Genomic DNA, 27,174 nt, shown 5'->3' on the forward strand with positions numbered 1-27,174 from the left:
CCTGCACACTTCCAAATCCCGATTCCCAACTGGTTGTAGGAATACGGGGATTTCAAAGTGTGCAGGGTCCTTTCGAAAAGGACTCTGTTTAGATGAGCCACACGATTGAAAGTGGCACTTCTGAAGTGCCGTGGCCACCATTATGCTAATGAGGTGCTGCCTATTCATTGCAGTACCTCATTAGTATATCCCAGAGGGTCTCATTAGCATCCCCTTTGCAAAAGGGGGGGTGCTAGTGTAGACGTAGCCCAAAAGGGCCCTTGAGCATCTACACAGCTGCTTTGTCAACAGAACACTGTTGAGAGAAGTGTTATACCTGAACGGGGAGAGGTGTAACGTTGCCGACAGATGTGCCAGGTTTTGTCGATAAACTGTTGACAAAACGCATTTTGCATGTAGACATGCCACTTCTTTTCCCCGACAAAAGCCCAGTTTTGCCAGGAAGAGGCTCTCGTGTAGATGTAGCCACGCGGTTCTGCTTTTTAACGTTTGGGGGTGGGAACAACACCTTCTTCCAACAAAAATAAGTTTCAGGAAAAGCAGATGCTTCCTGAAATGCTTTTTGTGTAGCTGAAACCCCAAATTTCTGCTGAAGAAAAGTTTTAACGGAAAGTTTTTCAGCAACTGAACTTATTATCCGCATCTTAGTGATGGAGAACTGAGAGGGAGAGAGAGCAAGAATAGCAACATGGCCAGGGTCACCCAGGAAGTTAGCAGCTGAGCCAGGAACTGAACCCCCTCCTCTTGAGTCTCAGCCTACTGCCTTCACCCACAAAAACATCCTTCCATTCTTCTTGCCCTCCTCTGAGCTCTGTAAGTTGATACGTGGTCCTCTGAGACTACACCCCCAGGTGGGCAATGAATTGTTTAGGGTTGTATAAATAGTCCATAACTATGTGAAATGGGAGGAAATTAAATAAAGGAAGCTAAATTAAGTATCACAAAAAGCTTCCGAGGAAGATTAGAAATCACATCCTCTGAGAAATGGGGAAGGTCTCATCTCTTCAAACTTTGACTGACTGATGCACTAGAATTTTATGATACATATGACAGGGAATGTGCACGCTGGTCCCTGGGGGATGGAATGGTTTTGAAGTAGCAGATCTCTTCCAGCGCTAATTGATCTGATCCTAGGAACTGGTGAGCTGCATTTCACAGGCCAGGCAGCCTTCCTGTCATTGCTGTGGCAGGTGTGACACAAAGCCACTCATATGAGCATTGGGAGTGTGTGCTAGAAAAAGAAGACAGAGCATAGCTGCTTCCTCATGCCAAAAATTACAGTTGTACGGCAAAGTACAGGGCAGTCTTCAGTTGCAGGGCACGTTATTCTCCCTATTGGCTCACATTCCTATAAAAGGTCCCACTGTACCTTTGGCAGCGGAACAGCATGGAGATTTTCAAGAGCACCAATAGGAAGCAGAAGTTCCACCTCCAAAATTAACAAATACAGGAACAATGTACAACAAGAAGTCTTGTGGCACCTTATAGACTAAGAGATATTTTGGAGCATAAGCCTTTAGGCTCCAAAATATCTGTTAGTCTATAAGATGCCACAAGATTTCGTGTTGTTCTCGAAGCTACAGGCTAACATGGCTACCTCTCCGATACTTGTCACCATGCAAGGGACAATTTAGAAATTACTCTCCTAATTCTAAACAGACTCCTACTAATGATGACAATTCAGTCTCAGGATACTTCTAGACTACCTGGAAAAATCAGCCCAGCCAGGGTTGATCTTCTGAAGTTTGATTTCACACACCTGATGGAGATGTGTGAAATTGAACTACTCAGGGTTGGCAGTCAACCCCTGCACTTTTCGATATCGTGAGGCGTAAGGAAGGTCAATAAGAGTTTCTCCTTTCGACCTCCCTCTGTGAAGACAGCCAGGTAAGTCAATTGCAGATAAGTCAATTCTAGCTACGCAATTGCCACAGCTAGAACTGCGGATCTACAATCGACTTGCTTGCCTACTGTAGACCTAGCCTCATTTACACTGCACACATTCAAAAAAGCATCACTCACTGCAACTGGATGGGGTCTGATCTTTGCATGGGTAATTCCCTGTTCACACAATTAACTCAGCTGGCTTCAATGGGGCTGGGCACTCTAAGGAGAGACATGGTGGTCATGGCTAAAGCATTAGGCTGGGCCACAGGAGATTCAGGCTCCATTTCTCCTCTGCCACAAATACCCTTCAGCAAATCACTCTATGCCTTGGTTCTCCATCTGCAAATGGGGATAAGAATACTGAGGATCAGACTGTGGGTGCTCTGGTACTGTGGTAAGGAGGAGAAGGGACAGAGAAGAGCCCGTCTGCAAGACTAGATTGTGTTGTTATCCTTTCCAACAAACCACATTCCAAAACCAATGCACAGTGTTAAATGAGTCAGACAATCTGAGTCAGAGCAGCAGAGGACAAGCTATGTTAAGGAAGAACAGGTGTGGATGGTGCCCCAATGTTCTGAAGAATACACTTAACTTGAAGTATCTGAGCAACACCAACTGCTATCAATGAAACTACTCACATGCTTAGCTCCCTTGCTGAACCAGGAGACAGTTCATGAGGAAAAGAGAGGCAATGAGTCTCTGGAATGGGCTACCTAGGGTGATGGAACCTCCATCCCTAGAGGTTTTTAAGTCCTGGCTTGACAAAACCCTGGCTGGGATGATTTAGTTAGGTTTGGTCCTGCTTTGGGCAGGGGGCTGGACTCAGTGACCTCCTGAGGTCTCTTCCAGCCATAGGATTCTACGATATGAGAGTAGCTGCAGAGGAGAAGACACCTCATCAGTAAGTTGCGCAGGGTAAAGAAAATGAGATGCGGTCATTACCAGCATAAGCAAAGGTAGAGCCACCCATAACAATCCAAAAAGCACATCGCATCCCCCAGACGTATGTTTAAATGGTTATTTACCAGATATTTACATATTGCTGCTGTGCTCTGACATAGTCTCCATCTTTCCTCAACTTAAGCAACACGGCTGCGAAATCCTCACTGGCTGTTAACCAAAATCTCTGACAACGCTAAGCAAACCAGAGCTCTAGCACATGCAAAACACTGAGCAACAGCAGACAGGCTGCTCAGTTCCAAAAATTATTAATGGCAGGACTGGGGTGGAAAGACGAGGAAAGTGCTGCTAAGTGGTGTGTGCCCAGGTCATTTAGTCAGCGGCGTTAATGTTCCTCTCTCGCTACAGTGATGGCATTTTAATATGTGATTAGTGGGAAGTGAATGATGTCTACGGTGAGAATGTCTCACTTACAAACACACCATTAAGACTGAAAGTGTAAATGAACTAGCTATAGTATCAACATCTGAAGCTCATTAGATCAATCAGAGATGCTGAGAATGAGTCAGAGCTGTCATTTGACGGCAGGTAGAGCATCGAGCGGCACAGCATGGTTTTCACTTCAGTTAGGTTGTTCTTCCTCCTGTGCGCTGTGCTTTCAGACCTCCACAGAAAATGATATAAGCCAGCAAAATTAAAAGGGTTCATTTAAATAACAATCCAGCCAACCTTTAGGATACTTGAATGGGAAACAGTCTCTGGTCAACAGGATGTTCTGCTTAGGGGCTTATACGAAAGCAGACAAATTTTCTGTTGGCTCAGTCATGTCGGCCTCCTTTTACGTGGCATAGTCTACTCCAGGGGTGCAGCATGATTGGCTCCTGAATTTCAGTCTCTTCCTCCTCATTAAAAATGTTGAAATATGTTACTGGTTTCATGTCTGCGTATTCACTTTTATACACCAATTAAAGTTTTTATAGTCTGCACTTATTTGCTTACACGCATTGAAAGGTGTTTTTTTTTTCATATGAACATAAACAAATTTTCATCAGTTTGGATTACATTAGACAGGTTTTTCAGGGGGGAGGGAACGAGGGTGTTGCTAATTGCAGGGACAAAAAGTGGGACCCCGACATGAGAAGTTTGCTTGTCCCTGGTCTACCGAGTGGCTTTGAAAACCCATTGGAACAAGATCATACCCAGCCCAGACTGGGGATTTCATTTTGGTTAAAAAAAAAACAAAAACCTGAACATCAACCTGCCAAACTATCTTATTTTAGGTATCCTACTGGAGTGCCTTACCAAAGTTGTAAGTTCAATTACCTTGTGTTTCCATTCTCACTTCCCTAGTGAGAACCCTCCCCAGACTATGACTTCATGATGCACTATGACTGAGGTCTCCCATGAGGCACAGCCTCCCTTCAACATGAGAGCCAAGGGTGCATCCTGGGAGACACACAAGAGGATGGGAACAGGAGATATTCAAGAGAACAACTCCGTCTCTAAACTGAAATAGTTCTGGCTTTGACCAACAGATTTTGGCATTCAAATTTTTGCTGAGGAAAAAAAGCCTAAGTTTCCTATGGAAAAAAAGAGGGAACAAATCCTATTTTTATGCACTGCAAAATTTCCCACAAAGCACATATTCTGACGTGCTCAAATAATAAGCTGATCTTTGCATCTCAACGACTATTGAGTGTAATTCTCATCAGTGATGGGACATGAGACCGGGTGCCATTTTAAGGTTCCTGGAATAAAGGAATTGACTTTCAACTGACACCTATTCTTTTATTTCTTACCTGTTACACTAACACAAATATACTCCCAAGTGAATCTGTACAGTAGTAAATCAATTGCCTCTGTTACATTCTAGGAACTTGGGAGAATCCTTATCACCAGATTGTTGCGGTTCCAGAGACATCTAAGCCTAGTGACTGATTTTCAATAAAACGGCAGACTTCTATCTGGTTCCCTAAAACATGTCATGCTATCAAAGACATTAGAGCAAATGGTCATCACCTCCTTCTTCAGGCTATGGTGAATCAGAGGTAAATCTAGCTCCATTGCTTACGGAAGAGCTGCCTGGAAGTAAAAAGCCCTGCAGAATTGGAATCCTTCCCTTTGAACATGTCTCCTGTCCGTGATCCCATTTACCTCAACTGGGCCGTTCACGTAAGTCATTCACGTGTGGTTATGGGTTTGCAGCACCAGACCCTCAAACCACGCCCAATTAATTAAAAGGTATCTAATTACTCAGCTTGTGATCCACACCTTTTAGTGTCACTAACTCTAAAAGCCTTGCTATAAGATCTCACCCCCTAACTGGGCTGCTGAGGGAGGGGCATTTTCCCTGGAGCCTGGCAATTTTAAAGGACCCCAGGGCCCTCAGCCCTTGAAATTGCTGTTGGAGCCCTGGTCTACTAGCCCAAGCCCCACCCCTTCTGCCTGAGGCCCCACCCCTTCCAGTGGCCTGCAGCCACCCTACCTCCACCTGGCCCACAGTCCAGCAGTTCTCTTGGCAGCCTTGCCCTCAAGGAATAAACACAGGATCCAGGTTTAACCTGATTGCTGATGGCATGTAAACCAGCACATAAGCTTCCTGCCCCGAAATAAATACTTTGCATGTTAATGTAAAACCATTCTAAGAAGAAATATGACAATATGCAACTTTTGCTGTTGCAGACAGCAGGTCACCACCCCCCCCCGCCCCCCCAAAAAAAAAAAAAAAAGCACAACTCCTCAGCATTCAGCCTCAAAAATGTAACAGGGCCTGAATGTTTTTTGAAAATGACTCTCTTCTAAACTGCCAGTTACTGATAAAAGTTCTCTTTAAATAGTATTTCCTGAAGCTGCCCTTTGCCACTCTCTGCTCAGAAGCAGGCAGTATTTAAATTCATCTATACAAGGAAAACTGGGATTTTGACTATACACCAAGGGCTGCCAGATGCACAAAGTAAACACTGAAAACACAAAGAGAAATGCACTTTGCTTGCTTCCGGTTCTGGGTAATCAAAGGTCTGACTTGTAACAATTATAGGCTGTACTAAGATTTCAACCACAGATGTGATTTTCCAGTTGATGGTGTCACTTAAAATCTCCTAAACCTGGCAGGAGATAGTAAAAGCTGGTCAGGAAGAACAACCACTAAGGGTTCAAATGATACCAAACAATTGGCAAAAAAAGTTGCGCTGCAGGAAACAGGTTGACTTTCAGGAGCGCGACTTCAATAAATGTTTTACCATTCCCAGCTATATACAAAAAACCTGTGAGCCTCATTTCCGTGGCCTAGTCTAAAATTACCAAGGGCAGAGGTCTGCAAACTCATGGGAGTCCCATGGAAAAGCAATTTATTCATGCTCAATAAAAAAATAGATATTCCCTGATTGATATCTTTGATTACATGCACATGAAATAGTCAAAAGGTTACTTAAGGCCAACCAGCAGAAAGTCTCCTAACCAGACGATGGGAGCTGGGGAGGGTCTCGTGCATACTTGTTTAACCTGAAACATAAATACCCCTTAATGGGATCCTTCAGAAAATCCATGGGAAAGCAGCCAAGAAGAGAAAAGAAAAACTTCCCAGAACCAAGGCTTCTAACTCATTCAGTTTCACTGGAAAGCTGCTGGAGTATAAACAGCCCAGATATGTATGAGGGGAGGGGAGAAGAGACAAGAAAGAGGCCCAGGGTAGACTCACCACACCTCCAAGCTTTTGTGGAGTGATCATTAAAGTCGCCTCCATACTATGCAAGTTTACAATCCCAGGACCTGAATCCGTGATCTTTACATTGGATAGGACTTGCATAGACAGCCACAGGTGATGCGGGGGGGGGGGGGGGGGGCAGGAAATAGGGACAGCCCAGCATCCCCCTGCTGTACTCACCATCAGCACCACAACACTACCGATGAGTGGGGCGGGGGGCACTCCTCCCCTGGAACAGTGCAGCAAGAGAGCAGCGCGGCCTTCCTAGCATGACACTTCTGCAGGAAGAGCTAGGAGGGAAGAAGCAAGCTGGAGCATGTGGCCAGTGACCCCCACCTTGAATCCCTGCACCGGTTACCTCTGTAGACAGCCCCAGGAGTCCCTCTACATTTTTTTCATCCATGGGAGGAATAAATTTTGTTGTGTGTGGCTGTGCACCACCAACAGACACACGTAATGCTACCAGCGGGCGCTCTGCTAATCAGCTGGACAGCACTTGAACCCCTCCTGGGCGGACGCCCAAGTGCTCGGCTTACAGGGAACACTGGACAGTCCCCCGGACTTCAAAAAGGCCATGAGAGCGAACGAATACAACCTTACCCAGCAAATAAAACTCACCCCAGTGCAGAGCCAAAGAGCTGCACAGGCTTTCTACGTGGGAGTGAGTTTCACCCTGGGTCAGGAAGGATTGAGCAACTGGGCCCTGTGTCGACTACAGCTATGCTCAGTCTAGAATCGCAGGCTCTGTCCTTTGTGGGATCCTTTTGGAAAGGGCTTTGTGGACAAGGATGGATTCGAGGTAAGAGCGGGAGAGTGGTTTGGCACTGGAGCCCTGGGAGATGGGTCCAAAACCTATGTGCAAGGGCTGAAGGATACACACACAGACTTTTGTCAGTTCACACCACAGAAAGCCACGGAAGAGGAGAAGCCCACATCCATGGTGCAAACTCCTCATTGCCCCAAGGCATGCCAGGCTCTGGCAGGGCAGAGCACATCTGAGCATCCTGGAAAAGATAGGTACTGGGGTGCAGGGTTGTTTGGTTTCTTTACTTGTGCCATGCCGCGAAACGACAAAGGCCGAGCATTTCATTTTGCGTGAGCCCACTGCTGAGCCCCACAGCCTCAGGGTGAAGTGGAAGGATCCTTTTTCCTCCTAAATGGCAGCGCTAAAGACCTATTAAATCTTGAGCAGGATTCACCAGCTGTAAGTGGATCCTTTCCTCCGGCAGCATCAGAAGAGATGCACAGCTGCTGCTGGGAGTTCCGGTAGCTTCGCAATGAGCAAAAGTCCCTCACCACACCCCTTCCCTCCATGCCCCACCAAGCTGAACAAGAGTGAGCGCTCAGAATGCCACAGTCAAGGGCCAAGGTGGAATGGACTGTCACATTCACCGTCAGCTGAATTCCAATCTGCTGCTGCACATCGCAAACTGCTGGATTTAGGAAGGAATCGTGGGTTGGAAGCAATGTTCCCTGAAAGCTGAGGGTTTGGGCAGCCATCTAGCAGAGATTCAGGTGCTGACTAGCTGATTAGCAGAGAGCCCCCAGCCACCCAAAATGAGCAGCTTGTGTTTCTATTGGTGGTGCACATTTACACAGGCCTTGGTGCACATAAAATTTATTCTGCCCATGGATGGAAAAAATTAGATGGAAACCTTCCTCATACATGATAGTTAATATGGGGCTAACTGTGGCCAAGAAGATGGGAGATGACCCTGCGTGAGGCAGCCCACTGCTTAGCTATAGCACCCAGCATTGGGCTTACGCTACTCCAGAGTCCAGCTGTATTGTCACAAGAAGCTTTGCATTAAAGATCCAGTGGAAGAGCAACTGTGTGCATCCAAACCTTCTGGTGCATGAATCTGTAAGGCAGCGGATTGTTACAAGCCTCTGCAGATATTCACCTGCCTCTCATACACCCTAGTGCAGTTGCAGTCCCCTCTGAGGATATGTCTGCACTAATGGGAAGTTCCGCACTGCCGCGGTTGAGCTTCCCAGGTTCAATTTAGCATGCCTAGTAAGAATGCACAAAATCAACCCTGAGGGCACCCCTGGCGACCGCAGTAATCCTCTGGAATTCTCATAACTTAAATGGAATTTCCTTTCTAGTGCAGACCAGCCCTAAGTTACCTATGGTAGCACAGGATGCATGAGGGCTCCCAGACACACTAAGGCCAGGTCTACATTAGACCTTAAAGGTTGATTGTAGACCTGCAGCTCCAGCTCTGGCAATTGCGTAGCTGGAATCGATTTATCTGCAATTGACTTACCAGGCCATCCTCACGGAGAAGTCAATGGGAGAGAACACTCCCTTATGCCCCGCAAGACTGAGGAGTTCAGGGGTTAACTGTTGACTCCAGATAGTTCGATTTCATGAGTCCCCACTAGGTGCACAAAATCGAACCCTGGAAGATCAACCCTGACCAGGTCGGTCTTCCAGGTAGTGAAGAGCTCCCCTAACTTCTGCCACTTTGCAGTGGTGCCATTTTCATTGGCATCACTTTAAACAGATCTACTCTGGATAGCTGCAGAGTCCAGCATGCTAAGGACTGAAAGGCGCACACTCTTCTAGAGTGCTCATTCTTCAATGGAAGCTCCTTGGTGTGTAATAGGACATTAACCATTCTCAGAGCCCTGGCTCAAAACATACTTTCCCATCCCGAGAGACATCGCTGTCTCATGACTAGAGCAAAAAAGTAGAAATGAGAATGCCTGCATCCTGTTGCCAACTCCCCCAAGTTTCCAAGAGCCTCTAGGACAACCAGGCTGTGCCTCATTTTCCCCATACGGTAGTTGAGAGTAACATGCTTTGCGAGTGTATCTTTCTAAGGCACCTCTTCCTGTGGTGAGCTCGGATGAAAAGACTAACATGTTTGGGTGTAATAATCACCAGATGAGCGCAAGCTGTAGGGCTTTTAAAGCATTGGTTCTCAAACGCGCGCGGGAGGGAGACTCTAGCTCAATGGTTAGAGCATTGCCTTTGTAAACCCAGGGCTGTGAGTTCAGCCCTTAAGGGGGCCTTTTCAGGGCTAGAGGCAGGTTAAATTTAATAAAGAACCAAATCTGTCAGGGATGATGATTGGTCCTGCTGTGCGTGCAGAGGACTGGACTTCAAGGGCCCTTGCAGCTCTATGGTATGAGTAACTTTCCCCCAAGGCAGACCCCACTATCCAGGGAAAGAGCACAACACTTTAAAGCTGTGCTCTGAAATGTACATGTGGTGAGTCTGAAACAGTACTACACCAATGCACCAAGGTATCAGCGAGAGCTGCACAAGGCAGTTAGAGCAAAAGGCTTTAGAATACTTGATCATTTACCCCTCTCTGGGATTCGCTTCGGCACCACACAAGCAACTCGCTCCTTTGCCCAATGTTGACTTCAACGTCCATTTAACTTTATGATCTACCGAATTCCTCATGCAATTGGGCTCTTTCTTGCCTAAAATTTTATTCCAAGGTCAGTTATTTATTAGACAAAGGAGTGTGTGTACTCTTGAAGTCCTGACATACTGAAGAGCTCAGAAATGCATGGAATGAAGATTCAGCTCATGAAATGTGATTATCATGTAACTAAATACTCAGGTTTCACTCCACATAGCGTACCCCTACAGATGACCATACAGCCATTTCATAGGTACGTCTCTTCATCAGGCTTTCAGTTATTATTAATCACTAGCACTACTCAATAGATTTTCAGCCCTATCATCAGAACATGCAACTTTTTCTTGAAATCTAAAATATTTTTTCAGGCACATGTTGATTTCAACCATGTTTCATGCAGAACACATCAAAACAAAGCACTTCAGTTTTTCATTTTTAAAGCACAGGCCCCTGTTTATTTCTTGTTTATTTTTCAACAGGCCAAACCAAAAGCATTCATTTTATTTAAAAAAAAAAAAAAATCAACTCAAGGAGAAAATGTGTTGAATTCATTTCATGGAAAAATTTCTGAAATATTTTAATTCCAATTCAGACCCAAAGCAAATTATGAAATACTGAAATTGTCCACAGAAATGAAATTTAAAGTTGTGACCAAATTTAAGGACCCGTTCTGTTTGGTGCTGTACAAATCTATCGTCAGAAACAGTACCTCCCCTGAAGAATTTAAAGTATAGGTTGAAACTCTCATCCAGAAATCTCAGCTGCCAACATCCCTGGTCCAGCACGACAACACAAGTTGCTGGACCAGAGAGCTCCAGCTGCACAGGGACAGAGTAACAGAGAGAAAGCCGTTCTAGTCTATATACTATCAAAACAAAAAAGCAGTCCAGTAGCACTTTAAAGACTAACAATATAATTTATTAGGTGATGAGCTTTCACGGGACAGACCCACTTCTTCAGATCACAGCCAGACCAGAACAGACTCAATATTTAAGGCACAGAGAACCAACAATAGTAATCAAGGTTGACAAATCAGACAAATAATCATCAAAGTGAGCAAAACAGAGAGCAGGGGGCAGAATGAGGGGAGAGGAGTCAAGAATTAGATAAAGGAAAGTATGTAAAAGAGCCTCTATAATGAGGTAGAAAATTGCCATCCTGGTTCAAACCAGGTGTTAATGTGTCAAATCTGAATATAAGAGAGAGTGCAGCAGCCTCTCTTTCCAAATGGCTGTGAAAATTCCTGTTCAGTAAAACACAGACTTTCAGGTCATTAACTGAACGGCTCACTCCATTGAAGTGCTGGCTGACAGACTTGTGAATAAGGAGTGTTTTTATGTCTGTTTTATGCCTATTAATTCTTTGTCCAAGAGAGTTTGAAGCCTGTCCAACACACAAAGCACGTGGGCATTATTGGCAGACGATGGCATATATGGTGTTAGTTGAGGAACATCAACAGTTGAGGGACAGAGTGGAGCCCCGCTAATGGCAGGGAGCACCGCTGGCAGCCCACTCTGGGGAGCTGGCATGATTAGGGAGCCCCACTGTGGGAAGTCAGCTGGGATCAGGGAGCCTGGGGTATCCCTGCAGCAGCAGGGTAGCCAGCCCTTATCGGGGAGCCGTGCAGCAGGGAGTGAGCCAGGGAGCCCAGCTGGGGCATGAGAGCCCCACAGGAAAAAGCCAGGGTGGGGCGCCTGGCCGGGGTGCGAAGCCCTGACAGCAGGGAGCCCAACCGGAGCCAGGGAGCCATGCCGGGGAGCAGAGTCCTGCCAGGAACCCTGACTGGCAGCCCAGCGGCAGGGAGCCCCGGTAGAAGTGGAGCCCCTCCCAGGGTAGCCCAGAGGTGTGACCCCCCTGGTCTGGCAAATTCCCTCATTCGGAAACACTCAGGTCCTGAGGGTACCAGACCAGGGAGGTACAACCTGTATAAGATCTCCATCCAACTACTGGTTCCGGATGAGTAAAACTCTGGCCCACAGTACCAGGGCCTAAATGTGGACTTTTCTTTAGGCACACAGCATCAGCCATCAACACCAAACTAAAGGCTAAACCCAGACATGTTCAAACCAGTTCCACCAGTCTGCACTGCCCCGAACAACAGTACACATTGTTTGCTGCATGCTTGAGCACCCACAGAAATTTGAAATTCATTTGTCTCGTGTTTTCAGGAAGTACAGTAACCAGGCTTCCTGTCCGTACTTTTAGTATTTTAGCTGAAAACATCTGTTAGACACACTGCACCTGCCGAGAACCACGTTACAGCTTTGGCCCACCCCTCAAATAAACTACATTTAAAACAACATTTGATAAGAGGAAAGGACAAGACATTTGTCTAGTAACTGAGTCAAGATGGGTAGTTTTCCCTCCCTTTTCCATTTATCACTGCAACTGCTTAGTTCAAACTAGATTATGTTTTTATGATCACAGGAGTACAGACAATATGAAGCTTGACATGGTTTCACCCCTGCCAAAAAGCCAAATGGCCCTTGCTTTGAAGATTTTATGAATGTGTGTGTGTGTGTGTTATATAAAATTCAACTCGCTTCTTCCATTTTCTCTGCTAGCTAGAGCCACAGCCTCAAAATGATCCCAAATTAGTTTCAAAATTTTAGTCCAAAATGTCCTAGGACTGGATTCCAGCTGAACTTAAAAAAAAAAAAAAAAAACCCAAAATCAGCTGGCTCTGAGACATGCCAGGATGTAGATCTGCTGGTCTTTTAAATAACCAGTAGGTTATGACAGTCTGTGTAAGCTCAGTGCATTTATTTCAAGAATAGACATGATAAGAATTAGGTGTCTTGATGGGTTCATGGAGTCATCTTTCATTCTAAGTCAAGATCTGCCAATATTATTCTCCCTCTCACACACCCACACTTTCTCTTTCTCTCCCCCTACTCCCTCTGCAGGCCAGTTGTACTACTGCTCTCCTGGGGGATTAATGAACAGACACAGCCATCTTTCGGAGAATTCTTCTTACACCCCACCGCACCCATCCACCACAACATTTGACAAATTCTCCAGCAAGCAGAACTTTTCATCTCCAATTCTGCTCCTTTTTGGATACATATTCCACACTCCTATGGCTGTGGTTCACTGTCCCTTATAGTGGCACCAAGACCACTTACAGAGAGAAAGGAGTCTCCTACAGCCTTAGCCAAGCACGAGACGGCTTTTGACTCAAACTGTAGAGGCTCCTGCACTAAACTCCAGAAGTCCCAGGTTTGAGCCCTCATGTGAGAGGTTAGACACACCCAATTACCAAGCATGGGGCACCTGACTATTCCATGCAGGGATTTACAACAAGGAAAAAACCTGTTCCGTAGGGCATTCAAGGGGCCAACATGTAAACCAACAGGACCAACACCACAGAGGACAAACTCTGGGGCTAAGATCAGATGAGGGTCCATAGCCAATGGCCTTCCCTCTCCTTCCCTCCCATCCCAAAGTGCTATTGCAAAGAACTAACCGAGGGTATGTCTACACTATGGGGAAGATTAACCAGGTCAGGTCAATCTTCTGGGATTTGATTTTTGCACATGTGGTAGAGATGCACAAAATCCAACTCTCTAGGGTGGGCAGTCAGCCCCTGTAATCCTCGATATCATGAGGAATAAAAGGAGTCATTGGGAGAGTTTCTCCCACTGACCTCCTTCTGAGTAGACGGTGAGGTGAGTCAACTGCCAATAAATCGATTCTAGCCATGCGATTGCCATAGGCTTAACTCCCTAGTGCAGACCAAGCCCGAGAGTGGCCACTGTAAAGGAAAACACATTGCAGGCTTATTGCAGCCAAGAAAGAATTGAAAGCAAACAAAGGATGGGAAAAGCAGAGCTGTTTGCACTGCCAGCAGCGTGGCCGTGGGTGGAAGGGTGGGCGTTTAGTTGTCTTTGTTTATCATGGCACAGGAATACATCCACTTATCTAGAGCCTTGTAATTTTCAATTACCTAGATCTTATAATTCTCGCTCACTCCCCCTTCAGTGCACAGAGCACATTATAAATAAGTAACTGGTTCTGAAGGCATACGTTAAAACATAGCCAGAGGGGCATAAAAGTTGAGATTTTTTTTTTAAAAAACATCCCCTAAAACAACAAACAATTAAGAAATTAGCAACCCAAGTGCCAGTTCCTTTCAATGGGAAAGCATCTGCGTAAATCCCCTGTGTAATTCTGGGGAAAAAAGAAATCTCCCTTCTAATGCCCAAAACCAAAAAGAATTAAAGTTATATCCGGCAGTTTTCTGACTCTAGAAATATTTCATACCACAATTGCTTGGAAAAAAATAGAAACAAATTATAGCTGTTGCTGAGAGTGTTCACCCACGACACCCCGGAAGTCAATGTGTTCTGTACCTCTGATTACCAGGCCCTGTCTATGAATTATGTTCTCATTCAAAAAAAGATGACAGTAAAATTTTACTGCATTGGACACCTTGATTTCTGCAGAGCCAGGGCATATATGTATGTGGATCGGTGCTTTTATTGATTTCTCAAGAGATGGTGAAAATATTCATCTCTCTGTGGTTTTCACAAAGGTTCCTATTATTGGGGTACCCAACGGGCATTTTGAGAGCACAAGATGCTGCTTCACCTAACAAGACCTGAGGGAAGGTTAGGACACCAGAGAGGCTGCAAACACAGGAGACTCCAAACATCTGTTGCAGCTTTGTCTGCTGAGATTGAGTCAGTTGCATCCTGTCTGTCACCAGTGCCCAACCAGTGCCACACACAGCACCTCTGAAAACCAAGTTACTGGTGGAGATCTGGAGAAAGGGAAAAGCCACATGCATGGAACACTCGTGACATCAGGTTCAGAAAGTTTTGGACTGAGACAGACCAGAACTCTTCCAAAATATTCCACAGGCCATCCTGGAACCTCTTGGGGGAAAAAGGTGTTTCTTTACATAGGAAAAGATTCCTAATTTTAAAGACAGTGCCGTAAACATTCACGCACTGGGTTTTCATCTCACCGTATAAAAAGCACTATACATTCCGACCAGTCTGCTGTATTTCCCTCTCCCTGAAGACTCCCCTCTTTGCTTTCAAACTGATAGTGCTGCAACCACTCTTGCATGCTACCTTCATACACTACCGCCACTCCCTCCCCTGCCCCCGCCCTGCATTCCTCCTTCCCCAGGTACCAGCTGCAGAAAACAAGCCAAGGGTGTGCACCTCCCAGAGCCAAGCCAATGAGACACTAGGAGCAAGTGAAGAAGCCTGGCTGATCAGACCAAAGATGGGCCTGAAAATCTTTTGCAACCCACTGCAGGTTCCACCTCCTAAAACCAGCATTCTTTGGTTCAGCTGCCAGACGAGGAATGCTCCTGGACCAGAGCTGAGGCCAAGCACGCCTCCCAGCATCCCCACAGGGGGCAGCAGGGCTGGGGCCACAGGCGAGGTCCCCCAGAAGCACCACAGGGGGCCAGCATTCTCCAGCAGCCACATAGAGCTGTGGCGCTGGCATACCCTGGAAGCCCCACAGGGGGCCAGGCTGGGGAGCCGTCATCCCCTAGCAGCCGTAAAGAGCCCAGGCTAGGGCCAGGGAGCTGGTGTCCCCAGATGCCCCACAGGAGCTGGGGTGGAGAGAGGAGACCACTGCATTAGCAAGATGCACCTTCACGGCCAGGGAGCTGCGGCCAGTTATTGGGGGAGGCATTAACCTCTCCTGGTCTGACAAAATCCTTTGTTTGGGAGCGCTGAGGTCCCGAGGATGCTGGACCACAGAAGAGCAACCTATACTCCTCCAAGATTTGAAAAGCGAAGGCCCATATCCAAGTTCCTTTGTTCGGACCACTGAGGGCCGACTGCGTGTGACAGGGATTTGCATGCAAAAAGCAAATGGATTGAGCCTCTGTACCAGAAGCCCACTGAAACAACTGGTTTATCTCACAGCTGCCAGAAGAATCAATATAACTTGACTTATGACTGGACTTCCCCTTTTGATTTTTACAGCAGCCTCACTGGGCGCACACAGTTCAGCATGAGAGAGACCCAGGACTCGTAAAAAGGTTCTTTGAAACATTCCATCAAGTTCACAAGAAAGTCAGGGCAGTTAAACAAGCCAGGGAGAGAAGTGAGAAGTAGCAAGTTCATAAACAGTACATGCCACAGGTTTATGGACAAGGAATTCTCTCTCTCTCTCCGAAAAAGAAACCCCAAAGTGTATTACTGCAAGTGATTGAAAGTGAGTAACTCCCCTGCATGAACCTCACGGCTGCCATGCTGACTCGAAGTGATGAAGCATTTAATCCATATTTATGTACATTTTATCTCGTTGCATCTGGTGCCAACAAACTGAAGAGCTAGGCAGGAACTAAGCTTAATGTTATTGCTGTTATTAAACACAACCAACGTGCAACACAAACACAAAATGTACTTGGACATAATTTTTTCTTCCCTTTACTATTGCAGGCAAATTTCTGCAAGGACTGAATGCTCCCATTGCCTTCAGTGAGGGGTTGAGGGTCTTCAGTATCTCTCTGAAGGAACTTGGTGCATTGCAGAATCTGACCCTAAATTGAAGACAACGGTATGCTGCCCTGCTGCACCCACAGCTGCTGCAGGGATGTCACACATGGGGCTTTGCAAAAGTGACTCGATTTGGCAGGCCCAGCTTGCGATGCCTTTAAGGGGGCTGATTGTACAGAAGGGGCTGATTACCTGCCCTCAGGAAAAAAAAAGGCTTTTTAAAGGCATCTCAAGTCAGGCACCCAGGCATCCAAATGTTCAAAACCATTAGTTGCTTTTGGAAATCTCAGCGTGTCATGATTACAATATTATTGTTTAACAGCGGGGTCGAAGCACAGGAAAAGAGCACGAGAAGCAAGCAGACCGCCTGATTGAAAGTAATTGTTTCTGGCAACTGAGATACACAGCAAGAAAAATTAGGAAACACCCAAGAAAAATACCCCTCTGTTTGCCTAAGTCCTGCATTCCAGCACCCCAGGATGAAAACAGAACTTTTCATTTCTACAGCTATTTCTGCCTGAGAATCTCAAAAGTGTTCACCAGCATCAATCTAGCTGCAACCACCTGCGAGACAAGCCACTAAAACTAGCAGAGGTGCGACTGCACCAAGCTCAATTGCAAAGGAACAGCGGCAGTGCCTTTTGTGTAAAAAAAGAGGAGCAGATTCTCAGCCGGGTCCCTGCTGGGTAGAAATGCCATGGCTGGGGCTGCTAAGGTGAGGGTACTTAGAAACAGGACCAGCAACCTTGACTTGCAGTGTTTCACATTTAAACCACCAGATTATGCTGTGTCTTCCCCACTGAGGCTTGGTCTACATTAGGCAGGTAAGTCAACTGCAGATATGCAATTCTAGCTACGGCAATGGCATAGCTAGAATTGATTCATCTACAGTCAACTTACCTGGCCACCCTCATTAAGGAAAATTGACTGGAGAGTTTCTTCCACTGACCTCCCTTACCCCTTATGCTAGTGAGGAGTACAGGGGTCAACGGCCAACTCTGATAGGTCAATTTCACGCATCATGGGAACTCAAACCCTGGAAGACTGACCCTGACCGGGGTGATCTTCCAGGTACAGATGTGGGCTTCTCTTGAGCCCATCATGGAAGATTCTGTCAGATTCGCCAAGCAAATTCCAATATCAGAGTTAAAAAGTATTCTGTTATTGAGGCAGGACTTTCATTTCTTCAGCAATGAAACAACAGTGCAACTGTTTTCCATTCTGCCAAGTCCAGAGCCTGGTACAAGATGGGGGGTCAGATCTTTCACCCTCCAGGCTGCTCAGACAGTGGACTGCTCACCTCACATGGCAGCTAAGAAATCCTGTGCACTGTGAGGTGACATAAAGGCGGAGATCCTGGCCATTATAGCCAGTGCAATTAAAGCCGCCCAGAGGCTGTTCCACATCTTGCCAAGGACTGAACCAGCCCTCAGGATTATAGTGGTACAGACAGGGATGGAAGCCTTCCCACATGCACTGAGCTCAGACCAACGTTCCCTCTAATTTTTCCACCCTTGGGTGGAATAAATTTTGTTATGGGCCCTCAAGCAAGTGCAAATGTGCACCAGCAACAGAAACATGCCGACAGCATCTGAATCCCTCCAGGTGGCTGCCCAAGAGCTCGTTTTAAAGGGAACACTGGCTCAGACCCATACACGTAAGTGCCAAGCCCTAAGAGTTCATTACAATGCAAATCTAAGATGATAATACACACTGGAGGTCCCTTGGTCTCTGATGAGTCAAGAGGAAAACGGATCTAGTAATAAATCAGCTGATATAAAAATCAGCCTTAGCTCCACTGAAATCTATACTGCTTTAGACCAGCTGAAGGTTCTGCACATAACATAAAGGAGAAAAGCATCAGCTTTGGAAAATATAGCCCATTTCCAGGGGAAGAATATCAGGACTCTTTTAGCATTTTTCTTCTTACAAAGAGCCCAGATAGCGATATGAAACCTCCTGTGCATATGAAATGGTAATAACCCTTTATTTACAGACAGCCTATAAAGATCAACAAGTGACTACAGAAACACTACATGCCTTTGCCTTTTTACTTGATAATTACCCTTCAAGTCCAACGGTTATTAGTGATCACAACCTTCTAGTCTGGAAGACAGAAATAGCTGTAAGTGATAACTGAAAATGGAAACACCCAGTACAGTTACTCTGTACTTACCATATAATTAAATGGTCAACCATTATTCTGCACTGTGTATAAAAGGCTCTCACATGGCAAAATTATCTGGTAACTCAGATGTGGAGACTAATTTTGGATGAGGGGTGGCTCCAAGAATTTTGAATGTGATCAAAGGCCACACTCAATGGAGGAGGTGCAGTGTCTGGGGTGGAGGTGGGGTGCAGAAAGGAGCTCGGGATAGGGGACTGGGGTGCAGGGTCTGGAAAGGGGTGTGGGTGCTGGAGTGCGGCGGGAGGTACAGATGGCCTGGCTTGTGAGCTGGGGAAGGGGTGCAGGAGGGGCACAGAAGGTTACAGGGAGGAAGGCGGAGGGTGCTCAGTGTAGCTCTGGATGGGAAGAGCATACCTTAAGCAGTGCCCAGCCAGCAGCCCAGCCAGACCCTCAGGCAGGCTCCCTGCCCACTGCTGAAAGCAGCCGGCTTGAGACCCAGATGCTCTCTGCGACCTGGGAGCATGTGACCTCTGTGCACCGCAAGCACAGCTCAGGAAGCTCCTCGGCCAACGGGAGCTGCAAGATTGTGCTGGGGGCAGGACGCCAAGAGCACACAGGCTCTGCAGCTCGACACTTTCGGCAGTGTGTGGGGCGCTGCTGCTAGGCCACAGGGATGGGGGCAGGCAAGATCTGGGCCACAGGCCATGTTGTGCCCCCCTGTAACAAACAGGTTCCAAAAAGAATTCAGTGTGTATCAAGTCTGCATTTGGCCAATGGAGATCTAAATTAAAGGTTCCCTTGCTCTCTCAGGAGCTACATGATTGTGATTCCAAATGGAAGGTTATTTTGAATGACTTCCCCATGCTGTTTAACTTCTGACCTGCTTTCTAGAGACTAGCCACACCTAGACTGTAAGTGAAATACAAAAGGAACGGGATGACAATCAGCTGGTATGGCCTCCAAGGGTTAAAATCCAGGCCCAACATATAACTTGCTGAGCCGTTTGGTACCATAAACTACAACAACAAAAGGTGAAAGCAAACCAGCATTCTGTGCAACCGCAGTTCTTTCCCTAGCCCAGCTTCTGGGTATCTCCAGTATCAAAACAACAAGAGTCCCCTGGCATTTCATAAATCATGAACTCATAAATCATGAACACATAAAACAAGCCCCTGCAAGTGCAACTTCCCAAGAATAGTCCCCAAAATAAACCAGGCAATAAATATCATGTAATCTTTCCCCATCAGCCAGTGGAAAGCTATTCAGCAGATAATCAGGAAAGTGGATGTCCTCCTCTTGCGTACGCCTTGCAGCTCAAGAGAGATAAAGTAATGCTTAGCTTCTAAAAGACCTGAGTGACTTAGCATCAATATCACCCAACGAACAGAACATACCGCCCTGCGTGTGCAGGCTTCCCCAGACCCAATATCCATCAAAGTAACATTACAGTGCTCAGGCCATGCAATTCTAGCAAGGAAATCAAACACTTCCATGTCAAAACTATTGAGAAGCGCCCTTCCAGCTGCGTTTCATTCAGAATTCAGTGCTGCCATTAAACAAAGAAAAATAAATTCTCCCTTGCTCTCTCATCTATGTGACACACAACACAAATAAAACACAATTATTGACTGTTGGTTGTTGGCCAGAAAAGCCTTTGGGTGAGTTTTTCAAAAGCACGTAAGGGATTCGCCAGCCTGAAATTTACCCCCCATCATGGAAACAAACTGGTGTGTCTCACTCTCCATTTTGTTAAGTGCACCCACAGGCCTCAACTGAGGTCTGGACTCCACTGCATTCAGTATCACATGTGCACCTATCAAGAGACAGAAGCAACTGCAACAGGAGGAGACAAAATAGACAAAAAGAAAGGGAAACAGAGCTATGAAGTAGTTTGACTAAGGTCACCAGGCCAGAGAGAGTAAAGCAGATCTCCGGAGTCCCAGATCTTTGCTAAATCCAGTAGATTCATTGGCTGCAGGATCATCTCAGTAAGTAATACTATATTTTTATGAGCAGCCATTACAAATAAAGGAAATCTGTTGTGTGCCTGGGAGGTTTCACTTGCCAGTTATTTGTTCTAGGTGGACAGGCAAGAAGAACGTTGAAAGGATGCCACAACAAGGAGGAGGGAGAAAAATTGTTCACCTTTACCTGTGAGGATAGAACAAGGAGCTATGGGCTTAAACTGCAGCAAAGGAGGTTGAAGTTGGGCATTGGGAAAAGCTTCTTAACTGTTGGGGTGGTTAAGCACTGGAATAAATTGTTTGGGGGAGTTCTGGAATCACCATCCTTGCGAATACCGAAAAGCAGGTTAGATAGATGTCTATCAGGGACGGTCTCGACAGTGCTTGGTCCTGCCATGAGGGTAGGGGGATGAAAATCTTCCAGTTCTAACTCCTGTAGAATTGGATCTTTGAACAGACCTGTCAATTGCTTCCTGCATACACCTGCCTGGCATGTGCATGACAGTCCTCAGCCCTGAGTAGGCCACCGGCAGAAGAGACTGAACCCTACGGACACCTATGACTCTGTTACGAGCCACATGAAAACTTGCAATGGGTGGAGTTAAAACCTTGTTAACACTGATGTACAAACGAATCCCCCATTTAAGACAGCTGTAAGAGACAGCTAAGGGGCAACACCTAAAGCAAAGCCTAGCAGAGAGTCTGCCCAGAAACCCCTGGGGACAGAGCGGTCAGCCCAGCATTGGGACCCCAGGCAGGTGTGGGTCTCTCAGAGAACACACAGAAAGAAACAGAGTTGACAAGACTGTGGGAGAGGAAAAAGAGGCAAGAAAACGAAGCAGTTACTTCTGAGTGCAGTACAACCCATGGCCTTGTGGAGGATCTAAGCTATGGAAAGGCTCCTTTTTGTTCTTGGTTCCAGCTGCATTCAGAGACTCAGTAAGTTCCTTGCAAATAAAGGAGACGGCAAGAATAAGTGTGGCCAGTTTTACTCTCAGCTAGAACACCCAAAGAACCACTCAGGTCAGAGCAGGAGCAGGAGTTCTTAGCTTAGTCATGCTATGCACAAGCTACCACTGATAGCCAATGACGCAGCGGGCTTAAAGACCACATGACCCAGCGACCACCAGGGACAGGGGAGACAGCAGTGCCACACGTGGATATGGGTAACACAAGTTGTGCGGAACCCAAGCTGGTAGTACGTGTTGCCCAAGGCCGGGCTGATCATTTCAAAAATGCCCTTGTCTCCAAGCAGCCATAAAAGCACTTCCAACCACCATTTTTCAAACACAGATGAGGCATTAAATTTTTACCTTTCCGAAATCCCGCACATCGAAGAGATCAAAGGGGTCGAACAGCTCGCTGTTCCTTAGCCCAAATTTGTCATGGCAGACTTTTAAGAATGTTCGAATGTTCTTCAAACAGAGAAACTGCAAAAAGAAAGAAAAACAGGGCTGTAATTCTCTAATGGTCGTTAGCTGTAGACATTCAGCAAATTCGCAAGCATCAGGAAGTCAATAAGAACGCAGGACCTGTCTGGTGAGAAGATGCATCTGTTTACTGAGTGTTTAAGTACAAACAGGCTCCCTACTGCTCCATTATGGAGCATGTGCTCTCAGGAATACACCATCCACAGAGGCCATTTGGAAACCAAACTTGAAGCTCAGGGGGGCATTCAGATGGTGTAGGATCTGAATAGCTTAAGAGCAGGATGTTTCCTCTATAAGCTCTAAATCAAGCACAAATTCAACAAATTAAAAAGTGACATAAAATCTATTACATGTTAAACCTCTCTAGTCTGGCACTCTCCATGGTCTGGCCTGATTTTAGCTAGCTGGATGTCCACTTGGTGTAGCCCAGTTTCCTGTGGTCTCAGAGTTTGTTTCCAGCCACCAGTCCTGGCTCTCAGTGCTCTGGGATGTTATTTAGCTGTATTTTACCCCCTAAATGTCTTCTAAGAGCCCAGTAAACAGTGAAAGTGTTGGTAATGCTGCTAGACGATATTGACCACCCATGGTTTAGCAAATTTTCTGGCTTGGCACAAGTCAGATCCTGACTAGACTAGGTGCTGGACTACAGAGGTTCACCCTGTAGGGACTTTGCAACAAATAACCATTTGTATCTATTCCGTGGCTCCCCATGCAACTCTCAGACATCATATTGACAGTGTGCGTATTTTTATACATACCTACCTCGCTATGATTACAAGAAATACAAGTGGCATGAAAAGAAAACGAGGCAAAGAAATTATTTTTTTTTTTTTAAGGACAAACTATTGACAGCTGATCCAAACAGCACTTTACTTTTCCCCTCCACCTTCCTCCAACACACTGATTCCTCAGCTAATTGACATGCTAGAAAACAGACCCACACCCCACTCTGCTCCCTGACCACATTCACAGCTGACCACTGCCATTCTTGTGATCCAACCTGAAATGAAGTTTGTGGACCAAATCAGGGGCAGGTCACTAAGCAGAGAGCATCAGCTTCCAATTAAAAAAAAAATCACAGATAAACTCAGCAAGTCACTCACAGTGCAGATTGTTTTCAGTTTTGCTCATCTCTAATTTTAGCATATCTGAATTCTCATCCTGTTCATGACCGCTGTAAAATGCTTAAGACTGCTCACCCACAAGTCAGACAGCTCATTTGGCTGAGTAAGCCAATGCCTTTAAAAAAATTGCCATCCTTGACAATAGGGTGCTTGAAGACCACTTGTGTGTGTGATCTTCGGAGGTCTCAAAGGAACTCAAAGAGGGCTTCTTCCATGCTAACATGCATCAAAAATAGGAAGGGATCAGAGATGTAAGGTGCTGCTTCAGTTGTTTGGCTTTCACCCATGTTATTAATTAGAGCTGACTAAATGACTGTGCAGTGAATAGGCTTTTTATTCGTTTCTCCTTTTTTCTGTTGGCATGTTTTCCATGAAACTCTCTCCGAGGATTTCTTCATTGCTTGTCCATCTACAGATGGTTCCAAAAATCACAAGCATTCCTAATTCTCATAGTGTTGCAGAAATCAACCAATCAAGGAACAGAAGGAATATCATGTGACTGCTGCATGAAAGTTTCAAATTGCATATTGGACTTCAACAGCCACACAGTTTGTGTTGGGTCAGTAGCATGTTAGTCATGTGGTTAATAGTTCCCAAATGGCCAATTCGACATGGTAGAAATTATGACAGGCTGAACCTCTCTAATCCAAAATGCTCTCATCTGGCAACACCTGTGATCCAGAATGATTTTAGTTAGCTGGATGACCACTTGCTGTGGGTGTGGCCAAGTTTCCCATGGCCCCATAAAGTTTATTTACAGCCACCAGTCCTGGCTCTCAGTGTTCTGTGCTGTTATTTAGCTGCAATTTACCCCTAAATGTCTTCTAAGAGCCCAGAGGGGTAGCAGTGCTAGTCTGCAGCTTCACAAAAAGCAGCCTTGTAGCACCTTAAAGGCTAATAATTTTATTTATTAGGTAATGAGCTTCCATTGATACGACCCATTTAAGTCTTTAAGGTGCTACAGTACTGCTTGCTTTTCTAAAAGCCCAGCAAGCAGTGGAAGTGTTGGTAATGATGCTAAACAATACCGACCTCCCAGGGTCTGGCAAATTCTCTCACCTGGCACTGGTCAGGTCCCGAGGGTGCTGGATTAGGGAGGGTCAACCTGTACTTGCAAAATTTGTCAAATATTCAAACCTACCATACAGAAGTTCTGCGAAGAATCATACCACAGCCTGCTTGGCCCTCCCACACCTCCACGAAGATGACAGCATGAACTGTGAACACTATTATTGCAATTTGGGTTTTATATTTAAGGCAGCACACAGTGGGTTTAAAAGCCCACTTCATTAATGAGGAACTAGTTCAGCTATGCAGAAGGACATTGTATGATTCCACCCACACAAGTCCTGCAGTAGGTAACAGAACTCAGCCAATAAAACACAGGGTAGAGGCATTTTCAGAATGTTCTCAAGAGATGCAGGAAGCCGAACGATAGCGTTAAATCATTCTGCCTTTTCAACAGCAGGGTCAACCGCTTCCATAGGCCCCCAGGCATGAAAGGGGCAGCTCCACACCCCGCTACTGCTCAGACCACAGCACTGGCACCTGCCCCAGGCCTCAGAGCAATGCAGAGTGGCACTCTGGGAACAATTTCACGTGCCTGGGGCTCCGGCCACCACTGCTGCCACAGTAACAGAAACAGCGGCCAGGCACCCCAGGCCCCTCGGGCAATTGCCTAGTTTTAGGGCGACCCTATCTTCTTGTCAGGACAGGGAGATATGGGGCAGAGGGGCAGCTCCTCCCAGCTCCACCAAGCCTTGGGGAGCCAGGAAGGAGGCCCCAGCTGTCAGACCTCCGTGGGAGCCCCAGGGAAGCAGGAGCCTCAGGCCTTCTCCTGAAGCCCCAAGGAAGAGGCAGGGACACAACAGCTGCCCACGCTCCTCGGGGAAGCGATTCCCACCCATAGTTGTGCCTGCGCAGTTACTGGCAGGAAAGGTCAACAGGGCAGGGCCCAAATGCGGGACCTTTCCTCCCTTCTAAAAAATAAGTGAGGACCCCTTTGTGAAATTCCACATATGGGAACGTCCCCACCTAATATGGGACGAATGGTCACCCCTGTGTATTTCGTCCCCACTCCTCCCCCCAGCCCTGGATCTGCTTTTCAGTCTCTCTTCCCAACCCCCTCCTTCCTTTGACTGAAAGCCTCTGCAGAACTGTCTTACGTGCTACATACAGATGGGTGTGTGGGTGTATGAAGCCTGCACATTCTACAACTCAGTCTCCCAGCCAGCCTCGAGAGGAGCTTTCTGCCTATGCAAATGGATTTGTTTATAGTAGGGGTCTGGGTTTTGTTGTTTTGTTTTGTTTTGTTAAGGTCTCCTCATTCATCTCTGGGGCCTGCTTTTTTGTTAACATCTCATTCATCTCAAGTTTCCACTCAGTGGCTGCTTTAAATCCTTTTAAGCCTCCAATTTGAAAAGTTAATGATACAAGTTATAACCATAATTATAGATGAGGGATGGCGAGCTGCCCTTTCATCATCTTGAATGCATAACGGCCTTCTTTTGCAGTATTCATGGCATTGGCCTCACCCAGTCATCCCAATCCACAAGCAGAAATAAGAGTTGGCATCTATGGACAAGGACCATCTCTTGCAGCAGCAAAGAATCCTTGCACAGTCAAAGAGGACTTAAAAACTGAACCCCAAAGATCTATGCTCTAGTGCAGTGGTTCCCAACCTTTTCACCAGTGCGAACCCCTAATCACCCCCCAAAACCATTCATGGACCCTCCCCCCATCAATTCTATTTTCTGTGATCATTTTTATTTACCTTTTTTTCCGCCCATGGGTCCCTGCAATACCCTCGTAGACCCCCAGGGGTCTGCAGGCACCAGGTTGGGAACCACTGCTGTATAGTTCTTCAAAGAATTTGAACTGAAATTCAACTTCCCAGCCTCAGAGTTCAGGAAGATCAAGGAGTGAGCACAGCATCAAGGCATACAAGAAGTCTCATCCTGACAGTGTTTTCACTGGTGAGCGTGCACCAGCCATAACAAGATTTCAAGGTTAGTTTTATCCAGTCTCTCTCATCGCACCTCACTGGAGAAGAGCAAAGAGCAAAACAGAATAAAAAAATCCATCCAACAAGAGCTGCCTGCAGCTGTCTTTGTGCATCTTAGTCAAATTCAGAAACTATCAGGTCAGTGGCTCCACTACCAGTTGCAAAATTAGTCCCAAAAATCCCGCACAACTCCCTCCACGTTTGTATTGCTGCCTTTTCCACTGCGCCAGGTAACCTCAAACATCAAACACCCCATGTGCAACCAGACAGTGGCTGAGGTCACACACACAAGAAGAGTTCAGTAAAAATCCAAGCAACTATTTAAAGAGTCACTGAAAAGGCAGTCAGAAAAAGGAAAACTTTTGACCCATATATTCACGGGGGCCAACAGCCAGCACAGGTGCTGGGGCAAAGTGAGAGGGGGCCCTGGCTACATGCCCCCAGAAGGGGCGGAGCCTAGGGCAGAAGGGGTGGAGCCTGGGACAGTCAGCCCTGAGTGCTGCCCAGACCATGATGCTGAGCTTGTCCACAGCCCCACAAAGCAGCACTTCAAAGGGCCCATAACTCCAACGACCACCACCACTAAAGTAGCAGAGGTAGCAGCTGGAGTGCCACACCCCTTTGAAACACGCCCCCCTGCGCAACTGCCCCTGATTCTCCCCCACTGGCAGGCCTGCATATTCTTAGATAACCTTCATCACCTTCGCATCCAAGCACTATACAGTTAGTGAATTTATGTTCCCCACAGCACTGTGAGGTAATCAAGTTCATTTCATAGGCAGGGAATCTGAGGCAGAGCGAGATTGTGCGAATTTGCCAAGATCTCAGTGTCAGTGGAGTATCTTAACCCAAAACTAGCCTTCATCTCTACCACACTGACACCTGTATTAAGGAGCGCCAATCAACAATGGCTTCTAATCATGCTACAGTGCCTCAGCATCCCCCTCTGTAGCACTCTTACACATCTCCACTTCACATGGGCATTGAGGCTTTTTTAAAAAAAATGTTTGAGAACAAGAGCTCAATCTTTGGTTTAGATGGTGCTGTAGAAGTTCCATGTTAATCATTAGCCACAACTGGCTGAGTATACACTGTCACGAGGTGGTTCAAGGTTGCAATGGCTACCAGCATACAAGCAAGCAATTCACGTCTTAATTCATGTCAGGGCTTGACTCAGCAGAGTACTT

General features: G+C 46.4%; 1 protein-coding gene across 2 annotated transcripts in view; it reads right to left on the minus strand.

The window, feature by feature from the left end:
- Nucleotides 1-27,174, minus strand: part of VAV2 (vav guanine nucleotide exchange factor 2) — a 382,680-nt gene that overhangs the window by 291,627 nt on the left and 63,879 nt on the right. For both annotated transcript variants that reach the window (XM_075015085.1, XM_075015084.1), the window contains exon 2: nt 21,743-21,859. In XM_075015085.1, the coding sequence (XP_074871186.1) occupies nt 21,743-21,859 (117 nt within the window). The remainder of the gene's footprint in view (nt 1-21,742; nt 21,860-27,174) is intronic.

The sequence above is a fragment of the Carettochelys insculpta genome, chromosome 21 (genome assembly GCF_033958435.1).
Source record: "Carettochelys insculpta isolate YL-2023 chromosome 21, ASM3395843v1, whole genome shotgun sequence".
Lineage (NCBI taxonomy): Eukaryota > Metazoa > Chordata > Testudines > Carettochelyidae > Carettochelys > Carettochelys insculpta.